At 39.0% G+C, this 27,544-nt stretch overlaps 1 protein-coding gene across 2 annotated transcripts in view; it reads left to right on the forward strand.

The window, feature by feature from the left end:
* The window catches only part of AP4E1 (adaptor related protein complex 4 subunit epsilon 1), an 89,508-nt gene that overhangs the window by 42,390 nt on the left and 19,574 nt on the right, over positions 1-27,544 (forward strand). For both annotated transcript variants that reach the window (XR_013395579.1, XM_015142239.3), the window contains exons 14-15: positions 2,897-3,199; positions 12,989-13,103. Coding sequence is in view for 1 of the 2 variants with exons in the window: in XM_015142239.3 (XP_014997725.3) it covers positions 2,897-3,199; positions 12,989-13,103 (418 nt within the window). In the remaining variant the exon portion in view is untranslated. The remainder of the gene's footprint in view (positions 1-2,896; positions 3,200-12,988; positions 13,104-27,544) is intronic.

Here is a 27,544-nt window from a genome sequence, read left to right on the forward strand (position 1 = left end):
CTGACACTGTGAGGGGGTGGCTTGCTGAACAGTGGGGAAAATCCTGATTCCATCAGGTTTCCACTGACACACTCCCATCAGAGAAAGGCAGGGGCACTGCATTTCTCCTTGGTGGAGGTGAAGTGCAGGCTCCCTGCCCAGTCTCTACTGACACTGCAGGGGAGTAGGCCTCTCTACAGCTCAGTGGGGATGAAAGTCCTGACTCCTCACTCAGCCTTCTCAGTTCCCACCCTGCTGGGGAGTTTGCGGTACCTCATGTAGCCTGGTGAGGGTAGAAGTCTTGATTCTCTACTCTGCCTTTGCTGGTATGGGTGGGGCTGCAGATTTTTCTGTGTGGTATTTGGCTGGAGTAGGAGGGTTATTGTCTGAAAGTTTTCTGTCCTCTTGGCTTATTGACTAGAGGGCAGGCTCCTCTTGGGGCTTTTTGTCTGTGCCCATTTGCATTTCCAGGTTTCTGGCTCTCCATATCCAGTCTGGGGTAAATGAAACAACAGATAATCTGCTGTATGTTTTATATATAATATCAAGGGTTTTTAGGTATACTTAGCAGGAAGAATAGGGATAAATACGTCTTCTCCATCTTCCCCGAAGCAGACATCCATTACCATTGATTTTTGAACTGGTACTTTTGTTACCTGTTCTTCTGGAGCTACCTTCCATTTTTTCTAAAACCACCTAAAAATAATCATACTGTTTAAGGATTGAACTCATTTAGTCCTATTTATTTTTCCTTTTCTTCTCTTCCTTCTTGCTAGCTATACATTTTCCCTTGCCTATCACCCAGCCTCCTTTTCTTGCTGGTACCGATATTATACCAAAGACATGAAATTATTCCATAAACACCATTTAGGAAAGCGTAATAGTCCATTCTCACGCTGCTATGAAGAAATATCCGAGACTGGGTAATTTGTAAGAAAAGAGGTTTAGTTGACTCACAGTTCCACATGGCTGGGGAGGCCTCAGGAAACTTAAAATCATGGCAGAAGCCTCTTTACAGGGTGGCAGGAGAGAGAATGAGGCTGAGTGAAGGGGGAAGCCCATCATAAAACCATCAGGTCTCGTGAGAACTTACTCTCACAAAAGCAGCAGGGGAAACTGCCCCCATGATTCAGTTATTTTCACCTGGTCCTGCCCTTGACATGTGGGGGATTATTACAATTCAAAGTGAGATTTGGGTGGGAGCACAGAGCCAAACCATATCAGAAAGATTTCATACTTCCTGAATTATCAGTTTATTAATGATTCTAAAATAAGAAAACTTGACCCCTTTGTAGGCTTTGAGACAGGTGCTTCACTTACTCATCCTGCAGCTCTCAGCCCCTCGCGGGAGGGTGAGCATGCAGGTGAGTGGGTGCGGGAGGCAGAGGGAGTGCTTTTGGGCTCTGGCAGGAGCAAAACTCTGTGTGCGCCCCATGGCAGCATCTAGTGGGGAGTACCTGCGACTCCTGAAGCCCCAGTGAGCGTGTTACACTGCTTTTTTAGCTCTGCCATCAGCAGACAGCTTAAGTGTTAACAGCTCAGTGGGCCCTTTTGTATCTGCACTCACTCCTGAGCTCTTGTCTGGTGTCCAGGAAAAATGAGGTCACATGAATGAATTGAAGGATAATAAATGCAGGGGATTTTGTTGCCGGTGAAAGTGGCTCTCAGCAGGAAGGGGAGCTGACAGGGGGACTGGGGCGGCAAAGGTAATGTTCTCCAGAAGTCCAGCCATCTCTGGCTGGATTCTTCTTTGAAGTTACGCTGTCAAGCTGTCCCTCTGAAGTAAAGCCGCTTCTCTCCGACATCCAGCTGCTTCTTCCTCTATGCTGGCTGAGTCTGGGGTCTTTATAGGCACAGGATGGGGCAGGGCAGGGCAGGGTCATGGGTGGTTTAGGAAAAGGCAACATTTGAATGGGAAAATAGGGATATGGATATAAGTTCTCACTTTGGGCCATGGTTTCAGGCTTTTTGGCTTGCGGGTGGGGCTTCACCAGGGACCCCACCCTTTTCTGCCTAGAATTTCTCTGCCTCCTGTCCCTATCAGTTCTTTCACTTACAGGATTGTATGTCACCTAAGTTAGATGTGTGACACAGATAAGTGTTTCTTCTCTTTTTTTTTTTTGAGATGGAGTCTTGCTGTGTTGCCCAGGCTGGAGTGCAGTGGCGTGATCCGAGCTCATTGCAACTTCTGCCTCCCAGGTTCAAGCGATTCTCCTGCCTCAGCCTTCCGAGTAGCTGAGACTATAGGCGTGTGCCACCACATCTGGCTAATTTTTTTATTTTTACTAGAGACGGGGTTTCACCATGTTGGCCAGGCTGGTTTCGAACTCCTCAGGTGATCCACCCGCCTCGGCCTCCTAAAGTGCTGGGATTACATGCATGAGCCACCGTGCCTGGCCAATAAGTGTTTCTTAAAGTCTCTTCTGTTAACTGTCTACATCAGAATCAGCTGATGCATATTCAAATGTATATCCTTGGGGACCACAGGCATACTAAATCAGAATATCTGGGGATAAAGCCTAGAAATCTGTATTTTTATGAAACACTTTAAGTGCCTCTTACTATGTAGTAAACACCATCATTACATGAGAATCATCATTTAAATGCTTACTGGAAAATAATAACAGGATGTGATAGTGCTTATAAAAACCAACAACCAACTCCAGAAGTTCAGAAACTTGTAAAGGTATCCTGCTTTATATATTGTTAATGACAATGGTAGGGAAAACCATTTTGAATTATTGGTATAATTTTGAACCTAAAATATACAGTTGTGTCTTTAATAATTTTTTCACCATGAGAGGATGTTTAATCTACTTTAAATTCACTCTAGCAGTAGGCACTTTGTTTAGATTTGAGTATAGTCTACTGTATAACTTGATATTTCTATATAAGTATCACTTTGTTTTATTTACAGGTATTAGGGGAATATTCCTACCTCTTAGATAAGGAAACGCCAGCGGAAGTTATAGCTAAGCTCTACAGGTTACTTATGAATGACTCTGTGTCTTCAGAAACAAAAACCTGGTTAATTGCTGCTGTGACCAAATTGACACCTCAGGCACACTCTTCTGATACAGTTGAGAGATTAATCCATGAATTTACCATATCTTTGGATACTTGTATGAGACAACATGCATTTGAATTAAAACATTTGCGTGAGAATGTGGAACTTATGAAGAGCTTGCTTCCAGTTGACAGAAGTTGTGAAGACTTGGCGGTAAGACATTGGTGTTCCATCTTTTTAAAAATTGCGTTGTCATTAAATATAGAGTAATTCTTGCATTTGTGACATATCAGGAATATATCAAAATGTGGTTTCTGCAGCATTTAAGGTGAATGTTGGAGTTCTTTCTCACATTAGTATGACGGAATCTGAGAGCTCCCAGCACTTTGGGAAGCTGAGGTGGGCGGATCACCTGAGATCAGGAGTTTGAGACTAGCCTGACCAACATGGAGAAACCCCATCTGTGCTAAAAATGCAGAATTAGCTGGGCATGGTGGTGCATGCCTGTAATCCCAGCTACTCGGGAGACTGAGGCAGGAGAATTGCTTGAACCTGGGAGGCAAAGGTTGCAGTGAGCAGAGATTGCACCATTGCACTCCAGCCTGGGCAACAAGAGTGAAACTGTATCAAAAAAAAAAAAAAAAGATTCAACCTTAAAAAGGTCTTCACCAAAGCACATTATAGTCAAACTGACAAAAGTCAAATTATAAAGAGAGATTTCTAAAAACAGCAAGAGAGAAGTATCAAGTCATACATATAAGAGTATCCCTATCAGACTAATAGGGATTTCTTAGCAGAAACCTTATTTTATAGGCAAGGAGAAAATGGGAAGATACACTCAAAGCATTGGGAAAAAAAACCCAGAAACTGCTAGACAAGTAAGTATACTATACACAGCATAAAGGAGAAATAAAGTCTTTCCCAGACGGGTAAAAACTGAGGGAATTCATCCCCACTAGACCAACCCTAAAAGAAATGTTTGAGGGAGTCTTACATCTGGGAGTGAAAAGATAACTTCCAACATGAAAACACATGAAAGTATAAAACTCACTGGTAAGGCAGATACACAACTGAGAAAGAAAAAGGAATCAAATATTATCATCACACACACAAAATCCATAGAGGTAAACAGTGAAAAAGGAAGAAAGGAAAAAATGTATAAAACAATCAACAAAATGACAGGAGTAAGTCCTCGACTATCCATAACAACCTTTAATGAAAACAATTTAAAGTCCCCAATTAAAATATATAGGCTGACTGAATAGATAACAAAACAAGATCCAGCTGTATGCTGCCTATAAGAAACTCACTCGCCGGGTGCGGTGGCTCAAGCCTGTAATCCCAGCACTTTGGGAGGCCGAGACGGGCGGATCACGAGGTCAGGAGATCGAGACCATCCTGGCTAACACGGTGAAACCCCGTCTCTACTAAAAAATACAAAAAAAAAACTAGCCGGGCGAGGTGGCGGGCGCCTGTAGTCCCAGCTACTCGGGAGGCTGAGGCAGGAGAATGGCGTGAACCCGGGAGGCGGAGCTTGCAGTGAGCTGAGATCTGGCCACTGCACTCCAGCCTGGGCAGAGCAAGACTCCGTCTCCAAAAAAAAAAAAAAAAGAAACTCACTCACCTGTAAAGATGAAGGGATGAATAAAAATAACCATGCAAACAGAAACCAAAAGCATGTAAGAGTAGCTAATGTTATATCAGACAAAATGGACTTGGAAAAAAATATAAAGGAGACAAGAAATGTCATTATGTAATGATGAAGGGATCAGTTCACCAAGGGCATATAACATTTGTAAATACATATGCACCCAACACTGAAGCAAATATATATAAAACAAATATTATTGAAGCTTAAGAGAGAGGTAGAACCCCATACAATCATAGTTGGAAACCTTGACACATCACTTTCAGATTAAGACACATCATCTAGACAGAAAAATCAACAAAGAAGCGTCAAACTTAATTTGCATTCTAGACCAAATGGACCTAACAGATATTTACAGAACATTTTATTCAACAGCTGCAGAATACACATTCTTCTCAACACATGGAACATTCTCCAGGACAGACCATATGTTAGGCCACAAAAAAGTCTCAACAATTTGAAAAAATTAAAATCATAGCAAGTATTTTCTCAAGCTGCATATAATAAAACTAGAAATCAATAATAAGAGGTACTTTGGAAACTGAACAAATATATGAAAATCAAAACAATATATTTCTGAGTGACAATTAGGTCAGTGAAGAAATAAGGAAATAAAAACTTTTCTTGAATCTAATAAAAATGGAAATTCAAACACAACTTACCAAAACCTATGTAATATGGCAAAAACAGTGCTAAGAGGGAATTTTATAGCAATAAACACATGTATCACAAAAGTAGAAGGATTTCAAACAAACAACCTTATAATGCACCTCAAGGGACTAGAAAGGAAGAAGAAACCAAAGTCAACATTAGTAGAAGGAAATAAATAGTAAAGATCAGAGCAGAAGTAAAAAAATGGAAACTTAAAAAAGATACAAAAAAAAAATCAATGAGATAAAAAGTTGGTTATTTTGAACAATAAAATTGATAAACTGCTGACTACACTAATCAAGAAAGAGAGAAGATTCAAATAAGTAAAACCAGAAACAAAAAAGTAGCCATTGCAATGGCTACCACAGAAATACAAATGATTATTAGAGATGATTATAAACAACTGTACACTAACAAACTGGAAAACCTGATGGAAACAAATAAATTCCTGGACACATCTACCATGATTGCACGAGGAAGAAATAGAAAACCTGAATGAATAGTGACATTGAATCAGTAATGGTAAGTCTCCCAACAGAGAAAAGCTTACGAGACGACTTTACAAGTGAATTCTAGCAAATTTATAAAGAAGAACTAGCACCAACTGTTCTTAAACTAGTCCAAAAAAATTGAAGAAGAGGACATTCTTCCTAACTCGTTTTATGTGGCCAGCATTACCCTGATACCAAAACTAGACAAGGACACAACAACAACAACAACAAACTATAAGCCAATATCCCAGATGAACATAGGAGCAAAAATTCTCAACAAAATACTGGAAAACTGAATCCAATAACACATCAAAAAGATAATACACTATGATCAAGTGGAATTTTCCCAGAAATGCAAGGATGGTTCAGCATACACAAATCAATAAATGTGATACTTCATATCAACAGAATGAAGGACAAAAACCATATGATCATCTCAATAGATGCAGAGAATTCATTTGGTAGAATCCAACATCCCATCATGATAAAAACTCACAGGAAATTAAGCATAGAAAAAGCATACTTAACATCATAAAGCCCATATATGACAAACCCAAAGCCCATATCACAACGAATAAGGAAAAACTGAAGGCACTTCCTCTAAGAATTGGAAAAAGGCAAGGATGCCCACTTTCATCACTCCTATTCAACATAGTACTAGAAGACCTAGCCAGAGCAATCAGGCAAAAGAAAGAAAGAAAGGGATCTAAATTGGAAAAGAGGAAGTCAAATTGTCCCTTTTTGCAGATGACATGATCTTACATATACAAAAACCTAAAGACTCCAACATAAAGTTCTTAGAACCGATAAAAGAATTCAGTAAAGATTCAGGATACAAAATCAACATACAAAAATCAGTAGCATTTCTATACACCAATAACAAACTAGCTGGAAAAAAAAAAGTAATGCCATTTACAACAGCTACAAAAAAAAAAAAAAAAAAAAAATACAATACTTGGAATAAATTTAACCAGGGAGGTGGAAGACCTGTACAAGGAAAACCTCAAAACGCTGATAAAAGAAACTGAAGAGGATAGAAACAAATGGAAATACATCTCTTGCTCATGGATCACATGAATATTGTTAAAATGCCCATATTACTCAAAGCAATCTATAGATTCAGTATACTATCAAAATACCAATGACAATCTTCAGAAATAGAAAAAACAACCCTAAAATTTGTAGAGAACCACAAGACTCTGAATAGCCAATACAATATTAAGCAAAAATAACAAAGCTGGAGGCATCACACTACCCAATTTCAAAATACACTACAAAGCTGTAGTAACCAAAACAACATGGTATTAGTATGAAAAAAAGACATACAAACCAATGGAACAGAGAGAACCCAGAAAAAAAATTCGTGTATTTATGACTAACTGATTTTCAGTCAAAGTGCCAAGAATATATACTGGGGAAATGACAGGCTCTTCAATAAATAGTGTTGAAAAGCCTTGATATCAGCATGCGGAATAATGAAACGAGATCCCTATCTTTCACCATATAAAAAAATCAACTCAATGAATTAAATAATGTAAGATCCAAAACTATAAAACTACTAGAAGAAAACTTACAGGAAATGCTTTAGGACATTGGTTGAGGCAAAGATTTGTGGCTAAGACTTCAAAAGCACAGGCAAAAAAGGCAAAAATGGCAAATGGGACTGTATTAAGGTCAAAAGCTTATGCACAGCAAATGATACAATCAATAGAGTGAAGAAACAATCTGTAGACTAGGAAAAAATATTTACAAACAAGGGACTAATATCCAGAATATATAAGGAACTCAATTCAACAGCCAAAAAAGAAAAAAAAAATCCCATTTAAAGGTGGGCAAAGGTCATCAACAGACATTTCATGGCCAACAGGTAAACAAAAAAATGCTAAACATCACAAATCATCAGGGAGATGTAAATCAAAACCACCATATTATCTTATTTCAGTTACAATGCCTATTATCAAGGAGACAAAAAATAACAAATGTTGCCAAGGATGCAGAAAAAAGGAAACTCATGCACTGTTAGAAGGAATGTAAGTTAAGATAGCCATTATGGAAAATAGTATGGAGAGTTTTCAAAAAAAAATTGAACTACCGTAAAACCCAGCAATCCCACCCCTGAGTATTTATCCAATGGAAAGTAAATCATTATTTCAAAGGTATACCTGCACCCCCATGTTCACTGCAGTACTATTCACAATAGCCAAAATATGGAATCAACCTAAGTGTCTGCCAATGGACACATGGATAAAGAAAATATGGTATGTATACACAACGGAATATTATTCAGCTAAGTAATATCCTAGCAACATAGATGGGACTTATTTCACTATGAAGTAAAATAAGCATGGCACAGAAAGTCAAATATTACATGTTTTTATGCACAGGTGGAAGTTAAACATGTGCATCTTACGGAGGTAGAGAATAAAGAAGCTCGAAAGGGTCAGGGGACAGGGAAGAAGAATGGTTGGTTAATGGTTAGTAAAATACTTAGATAAGAAGAGTAAGTTCTAGGGTTTGATAGCACAGTAGGGTGACTATAGTTAGTAATAATTGTGTATTATTTGTATGTTTCAAAATAAAGAGAAGATTTGAAATGTTCCCAACACAAATGATAAATGTTAGAGGTGATGGATATCCTAAATACTGATTTATGTATTACACATTCTATGCATGTATCAAAGTATCATATGTACACCAGATATGTATGTCTTAAAATCAACAAATAAGATAAATTCCTGAATTATTCTATATTAAGAGACTGTCACAGGATATAAATATCTTCACTGCAGTTCTCCAAAAGAGATACTCTTCTTCCTATTTAGAATCAGTACTGGATTCAACCTGGCCAGGTTGAATCTCTTTGAGGCTTTTTTGAGCTTCCTGCATATGGATGTCTGTATCTCTTGCAAGACTTGGGAAGTCTTTAGCTATTATTTTTCAATTAGGTTTTCTGTGCCTTAGCCCATTTTGTCTTTAAACTCTCAAAATCCAAATATTTGTTTGCTTTATGTTGTCTCATATGTCACATATGCTTTCTTTATTCTGTTTTATTTATTTATTTTTGTCTGGTTTATTTCAAAGACATGTCTTCAAATTTGGAGATCCTCCCTTCTCAATCTAGTCTATTGTTGAAGCTCTTGGTTATACTTTTTATTTCATTCATTGAATTCTTCAGTTCTAGGAGTTCTGTTTGTTTCTTAGAATTTTTGATGTCTACCTCTTTGTTGAATTTCTCATTCAGATCATGAATTGTTTTCTTGATTTATTTTTGTTTTGTTTTTCTGTGTTCTCTTGTATCTTTTGAGTTTCCTTAAGATCATTATTTTGATTTTTTTTTCAAGCATTTTATAGATTTCCTTTTTTTGGGATCTGCCACTGGAGAGTTACTGTGTTCCTTTGAAGGTGTTATGTTTCTTTGCCTTATTTTTCTTGTGTCCTCACATTGACATATGTGTATCTGGCATCATAGCAGGTGGTTCTAAGTTTATGGATTCTCTTTAGTAGGGAAAGACCTCTCCCTATAGATGTGTCTGTGGTATTGGTTAACAAGGTGCTTGGGCTTTGATTCTGGATGGGCACAGTAGTATGATTTCTACTACTGTGAAATGATTTCTTCAACTATAATTATAATCAGTGATGTCTGTGAGTTCCTCAATGGTGATATGGTTTGGATCTCCTGCCCAAATCTCACGTTGAATTGTAATCCCCAGTGTTGGAGTTAGGGCCTGGTGGGAGTTGTTTGGGTCATGAAGGCAGATACCTCATGGCTTAGTGCTATCCTCTTGATAGAGAGTGAGTTCTTGAGAGATCTGGTTATTGTAAAGTATAGCACCTCTCCCCCAACCACACGTGCGCACGCGCACACGCACGCACACACACAGACACACACAGACACACACACACACACACACACACACACACACCCCGGACTCTCCCTTTGGCTCCTGCTTTCACCATGTGATGTGCTTGCTTTTGCTTTACCCTCCTCCATAAGTAAAAGCTTCCTGAGGCCTTACAAGAAGCTGAACAGATGCCAGTATCATGCTTCTTGTACAGCCTGCAGATCCGTGAGCCAATGAAACCTTTTCTTTTCTTTTTTTTTTTTTTTAATAAATTACCCAGTCTCAAGTGTTTCTTTATAGCAGTGCAAGAACGGACTAATAGAATGGCTTAGGCTGTGGTTGTTAGTGGAGGCTGTAGAAAGGCTTTGTTGAGGATAGAACATTAGGTGAATTGATCCTTGTGTACCACTGATAGCAGTGGTTGGCTGGGCATACTGGTTGTTAGATCCCTAGGCAGTATGTATGAGTCCTGGCAGTGGCAGGATTGGGTGTGCCAGTCCTTGGGCCTCCAGAGGTGGCATGCACACATGCCGGTGGTGGCAGCAGTGGGGCGCACACAAATTGATTTTTAGTAGCGATTCATGAATTGGGCAATATCTCATTAGCATTATTCCACACTTCCTCCTTGATTTGTATTAGCGTACTGGTTTATTATAAGCTATATTGCAGAGGATACAGAGGAAGGAGATGCATAGGGCAAGCTATGGAGGAAGGTTCTCAGAGCTTTTATACTCCCCGTGGCCATGCCACTTTTCAGGAACCTCCACATGTTTGGCTATCTTCTTTTAATCTCCTTTGAAATTCTGTGTCATTTTATTCCTCCTCTATTTGAGAATCCAAAAAAAGTGGTTTTCCCTTTTATTTTGTCTATCTATGTGTTAAAATCTTTACCATTTTGGAGCCTGATCACCCACCTTTTAGTTTCCCACCTACTTTTTGCCACCACCCCTTTTAACCTAAAGTTCTCACTTAATACTCACTCTCTTTATTTCATATCATGATCTCCCTCAGGTGTAAATTAGAAAACTTTTTTTTTTTTTTTTTTTTTGAGATGGGGTCTTGCTTTGCCACCCAGGCTGGAGTACAGTGGCGTGATCTCGGCTGACTGCAACCTCTGCCTCCCAGGTTCAAGTGATTCTTCTGCCTCAGCCTCCCGAGTAGCTGGGACTGCAGGTGCGCGCCACCATGCCTGGCTAATTTTTTCTGTAATTTTAGTAGAGACAGGGTGGCACCATATTGGCCAAGCTGGTCTCGAACTCCTGACCTAGTGATCCACCCACCTTGGCCTCCCAAAGTGCTGGAATTACAGATGTGAGCCACTGTGCCTGGTCTAGAAAACTTTCAAAGGTAATTAGAATTATTCAAATTAGTTGAGAAAGAGAAAAAAGGGTAATATTTCCACTAATTTTGACTCAGATTTTCATGGCTTGTATTCATTTTGAACATTTCTTCATTAGTTCTTTCAGTAGTTCCTCAAGGGCAGAGGCCTTGCTTTAGTATTTGGTGGGCATTCCAGAGATGTTTATTGAAATGATGAATGAATATGCTACACATAGTATTATACTAGGGAGTAACTACACTTCCCTTTTCCTCCAATAAAAGATAATGATGTTGACATAGCCTCATCTCAAGAATCTTTTTTTTTTTTGAGATGAAGTTTCACTCTTGTCACCCAGGCTGGAATGCAATGGCACGATCTTGGCTCACTGCAACTTCCTCCTCCCAGGTTCAAGTGATTCTCCTGTCTCAGCCTCCCAAGTAGCTGGGATTATAGGCATCCACCACCACGCCTGGCTCATTTTTGTATTTTAGTAGAGACGGGGTTTCACCATGTTGGTCAGGCTGGTCTCGAACTCCTGACCTCAGGTGATCCGCCCACCTCAGCCACCCAGAGTGCTGGGATTACAGGCGTGAGCCACCACGCGCAGCCTAAGACTCTTATTCAAGCAAAACCTTTCCAGATTCAGAGAGTGAGGTGCCATTTTTATGTTTGATAATTATTTGCTATTCTAAATTATCTGAGCTATTTGTATATACTTGGCTAAATCAGGAGAGGCAAATCTTTGCTTTCTGAGGTCATCACTGCTCTCTCCACTTGTTTATTGTTTTTGTTCATCTCCTTCTTTTCTCCTTTCCCTGTCATTCTTTCTTCATCTCTTATTTATTCATTAAAAATTATTCTCCTAACACTTTTCCTGGTGAAATTAAGTAATTTTCCATAGTTTTGTGAAAAATAATTTTCAGTTATATTAGGATATTTAAATCAAAGGCACTGTGGGAGGCTGAATAATGGCCCTTGCAAAGATGTCCATGTCTTAATCTCTGGAATTTGTGCTTGTCCTTAAACATTAAAGAGAACTTGGTAGATGTGATGAAATTAAATATTTTGTGATGGGGCAGTTATACTAGATTATGTAGCTAGGCATGATATAATCACAAGGATCCTTATAAAAGTGAAACGAGGTTACAGAGGAGAAGGCAAAGAAAAAACAAAAGCAGAGATTGGAATGATGTGGCCACAAGTCAAGGAATGCTGGCAGTCTCTAAAAGCTGGAAGAAACAAGAAACGGATTCCCCTGGTACATTCAGAAGGAAGCAGCCCTGCCAAAGCCTTGATTTTAGCCCCTGCAGCAGGAAACCACTACAGTTACCGTACCTCATAGTATATATGTCTGTTTCTTCTGGTGGGTTACAGTTCTGCTCAGAGTAGGAACTGTGTCTTCCTTTGTCTCAAATATAGAACCTAATAGGATGCTGTAACATATTTGATGCTCAAAAATATATTCTTCACTGCAGTGAAATTAATAGTAAGTGCAAATGATTTATATTGTTAGATTCCTAGGCAGGTGATCTGATTATAGATGTTTCGGAAAGCTAGAGAGTTGGGTAGCATTTTCATTCATTCATTCATTCATTCATTCATTCATTCATTCATTTTTTGAGATGGGGTCTTGTTCTGTCGCCCAGGCTGGAGTGCAGTGGCACAGTCTCGTCTCACTGCAACCTCTGCCTTCCAGGTTCAAGCAGTTCTGCTGCAGCTTACCGGGTGGTGGCTGTGCTGGGACTACAGGTGTGTGACCATACCCAGCTAATTTTTTTGTATTTTTAGTAGAGATGGGGTTTTGCCGTGTTGGCAAGGCTGGTCTCAAACTCCTGGCCTCAAGTGATCTGCCCATTTTGGCCTCCCAAAGTGCTGGGATTACAGTCATGAGCCACCGTGCCTGGGTGAGGTAGCATTTTTAGAATTGAAGTTTTCATTTCTCATTTAGAATTTTTAAAAATATATATGGGCTAAAATTATTTATGTGACTGTATAATCTACTTAGGATAAATGTATTTAATTCCTAATTTTTGCTTAATTTTAATATAGGTAGATGCTTCTTTATCTTTTCTGGATGGTTTTGTGGCTGAAGGACTCAGTCAGGGTGCAGCGCCTTACAAACCTCACCATCAACGCCAGGAGGAAAAGCTTTCTCAGGAAAAAGGTAATTTTTCATGGATTTGTGTTAAGCTAGAGTGTAGGGATGTAATTTTTGATGTTATATAAGTAAATAAATAAAGATAATTACTTTCTATTATTCCTCTTTTAATGATTCACTTGTGATTTGTTTGCCCTGACTAGGTTTTCAGATACCCAGAGGAAAAAAAAGTTAGCCAAGAGATATTCCTGAAGATATAGGCTGTCTATCCACAAATACCTAAGATATGGTAGTCATACTGGAATTTATTTATTTATTTTTTTGAGACAAGAGTCTTGCTCCGTCACCCAGGCTGCAGTGCAGTGGCACGATCTGGGCTCACTGCAACCTCTGCCTCCCAGGCTCAAGCGATTCTTGTGCCTTAGCCTCCCAAGTAGCTGGAATTACAGGTGGGTGCCACCACACCCAGCTAATTTTTGTATTTTTAGTAGAGATGGGGTTTCACCCTGTTGGTCAGGCTGGTTTCAAACTTCTGGCCTCAAGTGATTGTTGACCTCCCAAAGTGCTGGGATTACAGCTGTGAGCCACTGCAACTGGCCATTATACTGAAATTTTGAAGAACTTTTTTTGTTTTGAATAATATATTTATTAACATAAAGATCTTTATGGGAAACTTTTTTTTTTTTTTTTAATTTAAACTTTTTAGTTCAAGGGTACAAGTGCAAGTTTGTTACATAGGTAAACTTGTATCATGGGGGTTTATTGCTCAGCTTATTTCATCACCCAAGTATTAAGCCTGGTACCCATTAGTTTTCCTGATCCTCACCCTGCTCTCACCCTCCACCCTCTGAAAGGTCCCAGCATATGTTGTTTCCCTCTATGTGTCCATGTGTTTTCATCATGTAGCTCCCACTTTTACGTGAGAACATGCAGTATTTGGTTTTCTGTTCCTGCATTAATTTGCTAAGGATGGCCTCCAGCTCCATCCATGTCCCTGCAAAAGACATGATCTCATTCTTTTTTATGGCTATATGAAAAAAGTTGAAGGTAGGAGTATCATGTTGTTCACTGTGCTGGTAGGCTGACACATATTAGTCTGAGCATATCTGTGGAAAGTTTTCAGAAAACAACCCTGGTTACTATGGACTAGTGAGTTTCATTTTTATTTTGAGCGGTCTTATATTTATTTATTTATTTTTAAATTTTATTTTCTTAATTGACAAATATACATATTCATGGGGAATATAGTAATGTTTCAATCCATGTATAGTGTTCAGATAATAGTAATTAGCATATCCATCATCTCAAACATGTATCATTTCTTTGTGTTGAGAACATTCAATATATTTCTTCTAGTTTTTGAGACTATGTAATACTTTATTGTTAAACTATAGTAATTCTGTAGTGGTGTAGAACACTAGAACTTATTTCTTCTATCTAGCTGTAATTTTTTATCCTTTACCTTATTCTTCCCTTTCCCCCTACCCTTCCTAGCCCCTAGTATACTGTATTCTAATTTTTACTTCTATGAGATCAACTTTCTTTAGTTTCCACGTATGAGAGAGAACATGTGGTGTTTAACTTTCTGTTCCTGACTTATTTCACTTAATACAATGTCCTTCGGTTTCATCCATGTTGCCATTAATGACAGGATTTCATTTGTTTTTATGACTGAATAGTATTTCACTTTGTATATATACTACATCATTTTCTTTATCCATTCATCTGTTGTTGGACACCTAGGCTGATTCCATATTAGGTTGATTCCATATCTTGGCTACTTTGAATAGCGCTCTGCAATAAACGTTGAAGTGCTAGATAATTCATTCAATGCTGAGAGTGCAGTGTTTTGAAGCCCCCAACTATTACTGAATCAGGGTCTTTCTCTTCTTTAGGTCTAATATTTGCTTTATATATTTGGATGCTCTGGTGTCAGGTACATATATATTTTAATTGTTACATTCTTTTTATGAATTGATCCCTTTATTGTACAGTGTCTTTCTTTGTCTCCCTTTACAGCTTTTAACTTAAAATCTGTTTTGTTTGTTATTAGTATAGTGACTTCTGCTCACTTTTGGTTTTTGTTTGTTGGAATATCTTTTTCCAACCGCCCACTTTCAGTCTGTGTGTCTTTAGAAGTGAGGTGAGTTTCTTGTAGGCAGTGTATTGTTGAGTCTTGTTTTTTTAAAACCCAGGCAGTGATTCTATGTCTTTTAAGTGGGGGAATTTGATCCATTTACTTTCAAGGTTATTATTGATGGGTGAGGATTTGCTGCTATCATATTATTGATTGTTTTCTGGGTATTTTACATATGCTTTGTTCCTTACTTGCTCTCTTATTATTTTTGCAGTTGGGTGGTTTTCTTCAGTGACAGAGTTTGATTCCTTTCTTTTTCTTATTTGTGTATCAGTTCTACCAGTGAGTTTCATAGTTTTGAATGTTTTCATAATGGTAGTTATTGTCTTTTGACTTCCAGACTCCCTTGAGCTTTTCATGTAAGGGGTGGTCTACTGCTAATGAATTTCTTGGTTTTGGTTGTCTGCGAAAGATCTTATTTCCCCTTTATTTCTGAAAGATAGCTTTGCTGGGTACGATATTCATGCTGTTTTTTCTTTTTTTTTTTCTTTTAGTACTTTGAATATATCATCCCGTTTTCTCCTGGCCTCTAAGGTTTCTGCTGAGAAATCCAGCTGTTAGTCTAATGGGGATTCCCTTATATGTGACTTGAAGCTTTTCTCTTGCTGCTTTCAGAATTCTTTGTCTTTGACTTTTGACAATTTGACTAAAATGTGCCTCAAAAAGGACCTGCTTGGGGTTGAATCTATTTGGGATTCTTTGAGCTTCCTGGACTAGGATGTTCTCTCTTCCAAGACTTGGAAAGTTTCCTGCTATTATTTCATTAATTATTTTCTTCACATTTTCCCTTCTCTTCTCCTTCTGAAATGTCCATAATACAACATTTATTTGCTTAATGGTGTCCCATAAATCCTGTAGGCTTTCTTAATTTTTTTAAAATTCTTTTTTCTTTTCTTTTTGTCTTCCTGTGTTATTTCAAAAGACCTGTCTTCAACTTCAGAAATTATTTTTTCTGCTTTCTAATGTGTTGTTGAAACTCTTGCATATGTATTTTATTTCATTTATTGAATTCTTCAGCTCTAGGATTTCTGTTTGGTTCTTTTTTGTGATATCTGTCTCTTTGTTGAATTTCTTGTTCAAATAATGTATAATTTTCCTGATTTCATTGAATTATCTGTCCGTATTCTTTTGTATCTCACTGAGTTTCCTTAATATTGTTATTTTAAATCCCTTTTCTGGAATTTCATATATTTCCTTATGATTGAGGGTCTGTTACTAGAAATTTATTATTTTCCTTTGGTGGTTGACATGTTTCTTTTTTCATGGTTGATTTGTTCCTATGTTGATTTGTATGAATCTGGTGGAAAAGTTGACTCAAGTTTATGTAGTAGAGTTTGAAGGGAAAGACTTATTTGTATAAATGGGTTTTGGAGTATAAGTTCAGTAGGGTACTAAGGCCTTGGTGGTGGACATGTAGTGTCGTCTTCATGTAGTTTTTTTCTTTCTTTCTTTCCTTCCTTCCTTCCTTCCTTCCTTCCTTCCTTCCTTCCTTCCTTCCTTCCTTCCTTCCTTCCTTCCTTCCTTCCTTCCTTCCTTCCTTCCTTCCTTCCTTCCTTCCTTCCTTCCTTCCTTCCTTCCTTCCTTCCTTCCTTCCTTCCTTCCTTCCTTCCTTCCTTCCTTCCTTCCTTCCTTCCTTCCTTCCTTCCTTCCTTCCTTCCTTCCTTCCTTCCTTCCTTCCTTCCTTCCTTCCTTCCTTCCTTCTTTCTTTCTTTCTTTCTTTCTTTCTTTCTTTCTTTTTCTTTTGAGACAGAATCTCGCTCCGTCACCTAGGCCGGAGTACAGTGGCACGATCTTGGCTCACTGCAACCTCTGCCTCCCAGGTTCAAGCAATTCTCCCATCTCAGCTTCCCAAGTAGCTGGGACTACAGGCACACGCCACCACGCCTGGCTAATTTTTGTATTTTTAGTAGAGACAGGGTTTCACCATGTTGGTCAGGCTGGTCTCAAGCTCCTGACCTCAGGTGATCCACCTGCCTCAGCCTCCAAAAGTGCTGGGATTACAGGTGTGAGCCACTGTGCCTGGCCATGTAGTTTCTTTAGCTGTAATCTGCTCTAGCGGTATTCGTGAGTTTCTCAGTGGCCCAGGCTGAGTTTGTGGTGATGGTGGTGTGGCTTTGCCAAGGGCAGGCTTCCCAGGCTGTTTTCAAGTCATGGATATGTGCATGTACACAGTGAGTCAACCAACTTGGGTTCTGGCTTACTGAGTTTGGGGCCATGGAGCTGTTACCCTGACTGGGAAGCATGGGCATGTAGTTGCCTAGCCAGCCTGGGGACACGTCTGCCAAGAGTAGCCTATGGGGCTCTTTCTTAGGCTTGTGATGTGGGTGCAAGGCTGTTTGGCCGGCCTTGGAGATGGGGGGCATGTCTTCTGAGGGTAGCCCTATGGGGATGTTTCTCTCACACAGGACATAGCTGCATGGCTGTGAGTAGTCTAATATTTCTTAAGTGTATTAGAATTCTTCATTCAACAAAATATCTGATGATTTAAGTTAGAAACAGTTAATAAAGGAAAGAGTAACTTTGTACTTAAGAAATGCAGCCTGTTAGGAAAATACATCTGTCATGATTTTGGTAAAGGGGAAATCATTGAGTTATTTGGATGGTAGAAGGGAAGTATGCATATGAATAAAGGGAGATCAGTGAATAAATATATTATCTGTTTATGAGTTCAGAATGTCAATACTGAAAAATTCAGTGCTAAAAGGTTTTTCTTTTTTTTTCCTATTTGTCCTTTAATGATTTTGTTTAGTACTTACTTTCCAGGCTGTGTGCTAGGCATATTGAGTTAAGACAACAACTAAACTGTTGATCCTAGAATGAGACCAAAAAGTTATGAACATTATTAATAGGCTTGTGTTCTCTTTCTCCAGAAGCATTTGCTCTTTTTTGCCTTTTATCTTCTTAAATTTTTTTGTTATTTTATTTTATTGTGGTTAAGAACCTTAACTGGAGGTCTCCCCTCTTAGCGAATTTTTAAGTGTATAATATGTTATGATTGACTATAGATACAATGTTGTATAGCAGATCTCTAGCACTTATTCATCTTGTTTAACTAAAACTTCATGCCCATTGATTGGTAAGTCCCCATTTCTCTCTCCCCTTAGCCTCTGGCAGCCACCATTCCATTCCTCAATTCTATGAATTTGACTTTTAGGTACCTTATAAAAGTAGACCCATGCAATATTTTTCTGTGCCTTACTTATTTCACTTAGCATAATATTCTTAGGTTTCATCCCTGTTGTCGTATGTTGCAGAATTCCATTGTATATGTGTATGACATCTTCTTTATCCATTCACCTACTGATGAACATTTAAGTTGTTTTCACATCTTGGCTATTGTGAATAGTGCTGCAGTGAACATGGGAGTGCTTTATTTGGGATAAATACCCATCCAGAAGTGAGATTGTTGGAGCATATAGTAGTTGTATTTTTATTTATTTATTTATTTAGAGACAGAATCTTGCTCTATCACCTAGGCTGGAGTGCAGTGGTGCAGTCTCAGCTCACTGCAACCTCTGCCTCCTGGGTTCAAGCGATTCTCCTGCCTCAGCATCCTGGGTAGCTGGGACTACAAGCATGAGCCACCACACCCGGCTAATTTTTGTATTTTTCGTAAAGACAGGGTTTCGCCATGTTGGGCAGACTGGTCTCGAACTTATGACTTCAAGTGATCCACCTGTCTTGGCCTCCCAAAGCGCTAGGGTTACAGGTATGAGCCACTGTGCCCGGCCAATTTTTTATTTTATTTTATTTTATTTTATTTTATTTTACTATTTTTTTTGAGACAGTGTCTCATTCTGTCACCTACGCTGGAGTGCAGTAGAATGATCGTAGTTCGCTGTAGCCGTGAATTCCTGGGCTCAAGTGATCCTACTGCCTCAGCTTCCTGGGTATCTAGGATTCCAGGTGCATGCCATCATGCCTGGTTAATTTTTATTTTTTTGTAGAGACATAGTCTCCCTAATGTTGCCCAGGCTGGTCTCAAACTCCTGAGCTCAAGTGATCCTCCTACCTTGACGTTGCAAAGCACTGGGATTATAGGCATGAGCCACTGTGTACTGCCTGTATTTTTATTTTTTTGAGGAACCTCCATACTGCTTTCCACAGTGGCTGCACCATTTTGCATTCCCATCAACAACGGGTAAGAGTTCTAACTTCTTCACATCCTTACTGACACATGGTATATTTTCTTTTCTTTGATAATCACCATCCTGACAGGTACAAGGTGATGCCTTATTATGGTTTCAGTTTTGTATTTTCTTGCTAATAGTAACATTGAGCATTTTTTCATATACCTGTTGGCCATGTGTATGTCTTCTTTAGAGAAATATTTATTTAAGTTATTGGCCTATTTGTGATCAGGTTATTAGTTTAAAAAAAAAAAACTATTGAGTCATAGGATTAACATATTTTGGAGGTTAACCCTTACCAGAAATGTGGTTTGCAAATACTTTCTTCTATTCCATAGGTTGCCTTTTCACTCTATTGAGTGTTTTCTTTGCTATGCAGAAGTTTTTTTATTTGATGTATTGCCACTTGTTTATTTTTGTTATTGTTACCTGTACTTTTGGTGTCACATCCATGAAATTATTGTAAAGACCAGTGTCACGAAGCAGCTTTTCCAGCTGGGCGCGGTGGCTCACGCCTGTAATCCCAGCACTTTGGGAGGCTGAGGTGGGCGGATCACCTGAGGTCGGGAGTTCGAGACCAGCCAGACCAACATGGAGAAACCCCATCTCTACTGAAAATACAAAATTAGCTGGGCGTGGTGGTGCATGCCTGTAATCCCAGCTACCTGAGAGGCTGAGTCAGGAGAATTGCTTGAACCCAGGAGGTGGAGGTTGCGGTGAACTGAGATTGTACCATTGCACTCCAGCCTGGGCAACAAGAGCGAAACTTCGTCTCAGAAAAAGAAGAAAAAAGCAACTTTTCTCTTATGTTTCTTTCTTATGAGTTTTACAGTTTTGGGTCTTAGAGTTAGGTCCTTAATTCATTTTGAGTTGATTTTTATGTATGGTGTAAGATAAAGTTTCCATTTTATTGTTTTGCACGTGAATATTTGGTTTTCCCAATGTTGTTTGTTGAGAAGACTGTCCTTTCTCTGTTGTGTATTCTGGGTGTCCTTGTTCAAAATTAGTTGGCCATACACGCTTGGTGTTATTTCTGGGCTCTCTGTTCTGTGTCTATGTCTGTCTTTATGCCAGTACTATGCTGTTTTGATTATTATAGGTTTGTAAATATATTTTGAAATTGGTAAGTGTGATGCCTTCAGCTTTGCTCTTTTTTCTTAAGATTAATTTGGGTATTCATGGTCTTTTGTGGTTCTTCATTGGTGAATTCTACCAAACACTTAATGAATTAACACTGGGGCTGGGCACAGTGGCTCATGCCTGTAGTCCCAGCAATTTGGGGGGCCATGGTGGGAGGATCGCTTGAAGCCAGGAGTTTGAGACCAGTCTGGACAACATAACTTGACCCCATCTTTACAAAAGAGACACACACAGAGAGAGTTCTTTTCAACCTCTTCCAGAAATTTAAAGAGGAGAGAATATTTCTAAACTTATTTTATGAGACCAGCCTTACCCTGATACCAAAGCCAGACAGAGCCACCACAAAAAAAAAAAAAAAAAAAGAAAACTGCAGGCCAATATCCCTGATGAATATAGGCAAAATACTAGGAAACTGAACTCAAGAAAAGGATAGTACACCATGATCAAGTGGGATTTATCCCAGGGGTCCAAGGATGGTTCAACATCTGAAAATAAATTAATGTGATATCATGTTAACAGAATAAAGGATAAAAACCACACAGTTCTCAGTAAAAGCAGAAAAAGCGTTTGACAAATTGAACACCCTTTCATGATTAAAAAGAAACTCGATAAACTAAGAATAGAAGGCAGTATTTCAATATAATAAAGGCCATATATGATAAACCCACAGCTAACATCATAGCATGGTACAATGAAAAACCAGAAGCTTTTCCTGAGATCAGGAGCAAAGCAAGGATGCCCACTCGTCTCTTTTGTAGTCAGCACAGTACTGGAAATGTTAGCCAGAGCAATTAAGAAAAAGAAGAGAGGTATTCAGATTGGAAAGGAAAATTGTTCCTCTTTGCAGATAATATGGTTTTATTTATAGAAAACCCTAAATTAGACTCCATTAAAAAACTGTTAGAAGTAATAAGTGAATTCTGGAAAGTTGCAGGATGCAAAGTCAACATGCAAAAATTATTTGCATTTTTGTGCACTAACAACAAACCATTTGACAAGGATATTAGGAAGACAGCCCAATTTATGACAGCACCAAAAGGAGCAAAATACTTAATACTAAACTTAAGCAAGTGAGAAAGTTGTGTTTAATGAAAACCACTGAACATTAATGAAAGAAATCAAACATAGCACAAATAAATGGAAACACATCCTGTGTTCATGGATTGGAAAGCATGTATTCCGTGCAATCCCTTTCTTTTAAGGCTTTTTATATGTTATTTAGCACAGTGATAACTAATGTACTATAAAATTAAACTCTCTTTCAAAGTGTAATCAGTTTCCTCTCATTAACTTTATATATTAATAGAATATACTGGGGGCAAAAGTAAACTTTTGAATTATAATTGCCTAACCTGTGGCTATACTGCATATAAAAGCATTGTGACATCCAGGGGCCTAGAGTGAAAAGCTCCTGGGTTTCCACAGTGGGAAGTATGATTCAGTTGTCATATTTCCTTATTTTCAGGTATCTGGGGGCCACCAGTTGCCATTACTGAAGTTAAGGGTTGGATAGGGAAGGGAAGATAGAGTAGGGAGACTCTTTCCTGGCACTGCCTATTTTCTTTCTTAAAATAAGCTAAATTGCCGACACAAATACAAGAGCCCTGGAATTCCCCAAGCTTATGCAGTCCTTTGCCAAGTACATTTTTTCCCATAGAACCATCATTATAAACGGGATTAAGCTCTCAAACTAGATTCTCCCTCTCTCCTCCCAAATCTATGTGCTTCAAAAGTCCTTTAAAGCAAAATTGAAATTTCAGTAGACTGTTAAGAAAAGGAAATTGGTTTTGGACAAGATATAGCAAGTATTTAATAAATACTTGTAGAAGAAATTATAAAATTATGTATCTTAGAATTGGGATTGGCTATAAGACAAAATAAAGAGTAGGGGGAAGTAGGTATTTTATACATAAAGAGTTAATTCTTGAATCTTTTAATTATCAATCTGTTGTGGTAATCTTTTTTTTTTTTTTTTTTAGACAGAGTCTCTCTCTGTTGCCCAGGCTGGAGTGCAGTGTTGCAATCCTTTGGCTCGCTGCAAAAAAAAAAAGAATTGCTCTCGGGTTCAAGTGATTCTTGTGCCTCAACTTGTGCCTCAACTAAGTAGCTGAGACAACTGGTGCATGCCACCACACCCAGCTATTTTTGTATTTTTAGTAGAGATGGCGTTTCATCTGTTGCCTAGGCTGATCTCAAATTCCTGACCTTAAGCGATCCGCCCTCTTCCACCTCCCAAAATTCTGGGATTACAGGTGCAAACCACCATGCCAGCCTGTTCTGATACTAATCTTATTTCAGATTTCTATAATCATTTGCAGAGAGTAGTAGTTAAATGTTACTTTAATAAATGATACTTTGATCTTTTAGTTAGAAAAATGAATAAACTTCAGGAAAATATCATGGGATACTAAGAATTAGCAAAAATAGGTGAGATGGTGGGGAACAAACTTTCTTACAAGTTCCCATCAAAAAAAGCATTTCAGAATCAGTGTGGATTATTCTATTAAAATGTTAATAAAATGTGTTATAACTCCAGCACTAGATAACCAGAAATAATAAGGGGAAACAGTATTTACTAATTGGCTTTTAGAAAGCCATGTCAAAGTAAGGTTGCTAGTCTCTCAAAAAATAAAATAACAATAATCAGATAATTAAAGTTAATTATTTAAGAAATTTTAAAAATTATTAATAATAGCTGAGAATGGTTAGAGAAATATACCCAAGTTGTCGAGGTATAAAAGAATTGCAGTACAAAGTATGATAAATGAGTGTGCATATAATTGAGGCCTCTAAAGTATTAATAGTAAGGGATACAAATAGGTTAAATGTTGAATTATTCACTTATGCCCAGGATAGTTTATACTTTATTATGTCTTACCTAGAGTACTTCAGTGGCTCCCAACTCCAAGGACTCTCTGCCTCCAGCTCATGTTTTCTCTTCTGGTGAATTGCCCTCATTCTTCATCTGGCTAAATTCTACATATTCACTAAGTTGCAAGTCAGCCATCTTCTTCCTTCCCTTGGCTCTCTGCATACCATTTTTCTCCTTCTGTTCCACATATGTGCGTGAGCTCTTGCACATGTAGTTAACACTTCAGCATCTTTAGTCCTTTTAGGCATTATCACTGTATGGGTCTTGGGGAGTTTTCACTGAAGAATGAAAATAATGTGGTTTGAACTTTATTTTCAACCTTGAGCCTTTCCAGCCCTTCCTTAGATGACAATCTTAATGCTTTTGACTCGGAATTAATATTTTTTTCTGCTTGCTCTCCAAATACTGTTCCTTTCCATGTCTTTTTTATTCTCTCTACTTTCAAACTTTGTACCTCTAATTTTGAGCTTCTTTCTGCTTTTTGGTTTAAACTCTTTACCTTCAATGTGCATAGAAAACATTTCTTGAGGTATTCACTGTTACTGGAAGTGTTAATGCAGTGGCTAGATGACTCACTGTCACAGATGCTATTAAAAAGATACCACTGTTGGATGGTAAGTGCAAAGGTTTGAATGTGTTTGTCAAAACCCATATTTAGATTTAATTGCCATTGGGATGGTATTCAGAGGTTGGACTGTAAAGAGGTGATCAGGCCATGAGGAATCTGCCTTCGTGAATTGATTAATGTCATTATCATGAGATTGGGTTGTTATAAAAGCGAGTTTGGCTTTCTCTTGCTCTCATGCTCTCTTGCCTTTCTGTCTTCTTCCTGATGCAGCATGAAGGCTCTTGCCAAATGCTGATGCCATGCTGTTAGATAGCCCAGCCTCAAGAACAATGAGCCAAATAAATTTCTTTTTCTTTTCTTTTTTTGTTTTTTTTGAGACGGAGTCTCACTCTGTCACCCAAGCTGGAGTGCAGTGGCATGATCTCGACTCACTGCAACCTCTGCATCTCAGGTTCAAGCAATTCTCCTGCCTCAGCCTCCCGAGTAGCTGAGATTAGAGGTGTCCACCACCATGCCTGGCTAATTTTTATATTTTTAGTAGATGCACGGTTTCACCATGTTGGCCAGGCTGGGCTTGAACTGCTGACCCCAAATAATCCACCCACCTTGGCCTCCCAAAGTGCTGGAATTACCGCCCGGCCATAAATTTCTGTTCATTACAAATTACCCATTCTGTGGTATTCTGTTATAGCAACATAAAATGGATTATGACAGAAAATTGGTCCTGAGAAGTGAGGCTGTTGGCTATTAAAAATATCTGAAAATGTGGAAATGGCTTTGAAACTGGGTAATGAGTAGAGCAGAAGAATTTAAAGGAGCAGGCTAGGAAAATTTTAGATTGCCGTAAACATAATATTAAGGGCACTTCCGATGTGGGCTGAGAAGAAGAGGAGAGCTGTAGGGAAAATCTGAAAGTTAGAGATTAAGTGTTCATGATCAGAATGTTGTTAGAAATATGGGCTTCACTATCTCTTAATATCTAAGTTACTTAAGTGTACTTAAATTCTAGGTTCATTAAGTGTATGGGATCCCAGACAGGAAAGAGGAATATATCTTATTGGAAACTGGAGTAAAACCATCTTTCTTATAAAGTGGCAAAAGTCTTGGATGAATTATGTCTCTTCATGCCTGAGGGCTTTATGGAAGACAGAATGTAAGAGCGATGAACTAGGATATCTGGTGGAAGAAACTTCTATGCAAAATATTGAAGGAGCTGGGTCTACTTCTAACTGCATGCAGTAAGATATGAGAGAAAATAAATGACTTAAAGATGGAATTTATAACTAAACAGAAGCATAATAGAAAGATGGAAAATTTTCAGCTTGGCCATGTAAAGAATGAGAAAATGTGTTTGGGAGACCAGGTCAAGGATCTGGTCAGGTGATAGAAATGATCATCAAGACACTGGGAGAGTAACACTAAAGGCATTTCAGAGATCTCAGAGGTTGCCTTTCTCTTCACAGGCTCAAGCTCTGGGAGTGCAGGATGCTTTCGGGGGATGACCAGGGTGCCCTTCATGGGCTTGCTGCCCAGAGCTTCCTCAAGTCTCTGCTCCCGGCATTCTGGTACAGCATTCCGTGGTTGCTCCAACGATTCATGTGGGCCCAGGTGTGGCTTCACCTGCTGTTCCAGAAGATTCAAGCCATAAACCTTGGTGGCATATGTGATGCTAATTCTGTAGGTGCCCAATGTGCAAGAGCCGTGGGTTCATGGCGTCCTCCACCTAGATTTCAAAAGATGTTGTGGACTCCCTGGGGCTTAGTCAGAGACTTGTCATGGGTGTGAAGCCATCACAGAAAGTCCCTGCTAGGGCAATGCTGAGCAGAAAGACAGGATCAGAGCCATCACAGAGAGTCCCACCAGGGCAGTGCCTAGTGGACCCTTAGGAGTGGGGTCACTCCTGAGACCCCAGAACTGATGCTACTAGTTTGCAGCATCAGCTTGGGAGAGTTGCAGGCGTGAGACTCCAATCCCCTGAGAGCTGCTGGGTGGACTGAGCCCCGAAGTCATAGGACTTTATCATAGGTGTGGGGCTGCCTAAGGCCTTGAGTGTCCAACTCCTGCCCCAGTGTTCCCAAAAGGTGGGATGTGGAGTTGAGATGATAATTCTGGAGCATTAAGACTTAATGTTCATTCCTCTGTTGGGTTTTGGACTTACTTGAGACCACTTACCCCTTTCTTCTGGCCTATTCCTCCCTTTTGGAATGGGAATATCTACTTTATGCCTGCCCTACTATTGTATTTTGGAAGCATATAACTTGTTAATTTCACAGCCCCACAGCTGGAGAGAAATTTTCTTTTAGTCTCACCCATATCTGATTTAGGTGTCTCTGGACTTTGGAGTTAATGCTGGAATGAGTTAAGGCTTTTGAGACTATTGTAATGGAATGAATATATTTTGTATCATAAGGACATGATATTGGTGGGGCAGGAGCAGAATGCTGTGGTTTGAATGTGTACTCCGAAGTTCATGTGTTGGAAACAATCCCCAGTGAAACAGTGTTGGGAGGTGAGACCCAATAAGAGGTGATAGGTCACGAGGGCTCTGCCCTTACGATTGAATTAATATCATTATCATGGGAGTGAGTCATTAAAAAAGTGAGTTCGGGCCAGATGCGGTGAGCACCTGTAATCCCAGCACTTTGGGAGCCTGAGGCGGGTGGATCTCCTGAGGTCGGGAGTTCGAGACCAGCCTGACCAACATGGAGAAACCCCGTCTCTACTAAAAATACAAAATTAGCTGGGCATGGTGGCGCATGCCTGTAATCCCAGCTACTCAGGAGACTGAGGCAGGAGAATCACTTGAACCCGGGAGGTGGAGGTTGTGGTGAGCCGAGATCGTGCCATTGCACTCCAGCCTGGGCAACAAGAGCGAAACTCCATCTCAAAAAAAAAAAAAAAGAAAAAGAAAGAAAAGAAAAAGACTAGGCTAATTTGGCCCTCTCTTGCTCTTGCGCTGTCTTGCCCCTCTGCTTTCCTTCCACCATGGGATGATGCAGCATGAAGGCCCTTACCAGATGCCAGTGCCATGCCCTTGGACTTCTCAGTTTCTGGAACTATAAGCCAAGTAAATTTCGGTTCATCATAAATCACCCATTCTGTTGCATTGTCTTATAGCAACATAAAACAGACTATGATTAAGTTAGATGATTAAACAACTTAAAATGAGAGGATATTCTACTTGGAAAGGACCTTAAAGAGATTTAGATAAGTGGTTTCCAAACATGATTATGAATCAAAATCACAAAGAGTTTTTAAAAAATGAGACTTATTTTGAGCCCTACTCCTATTCCTTCTATATCTGAATCTCTCTGAGCTTGGCTGTATGTATAAAAAGGTCCTTGGGAGATTCAGTGAAGTAAGCTTGAGTCTCATCAGATCAGCATTTGGAAACTGTTGACGTAGTTTGAATTACTCACTTTACAGATGAAGAAATGAAGATCTAGTTCACATGCCTCGTTAACAGCAAAGATATGTCCAGAACACAGTTCTCCTGATCATTAGCCCATCATTATTATTTTTTTACATTGATTCTTCTTCTGTATCATTTATTTAGGTAACTAACAAGCATTTATTTAGTATTCTTTGGAATAGGTGATATTTCCTTTGGAGGAGACCATATAATATAATAGTTGAGAGTACAGCTCTGATGCTAGAATG

This window comes from Macaca mulatta, chromosome 7, assembly GCF_049350105.2.
Source record: "Macaca mulatta isolate MMU2019108-1 chromosome 7, T2T-MMU8v2.0, whole genome shotgun sequence".
In the NCBI taxonomy this organism is placed as follows: Eukaryota; Metazoa; Chordata; class Mammalia; order Primates; family Cercopithecidae; genus Macaca; species Macaca mulatta.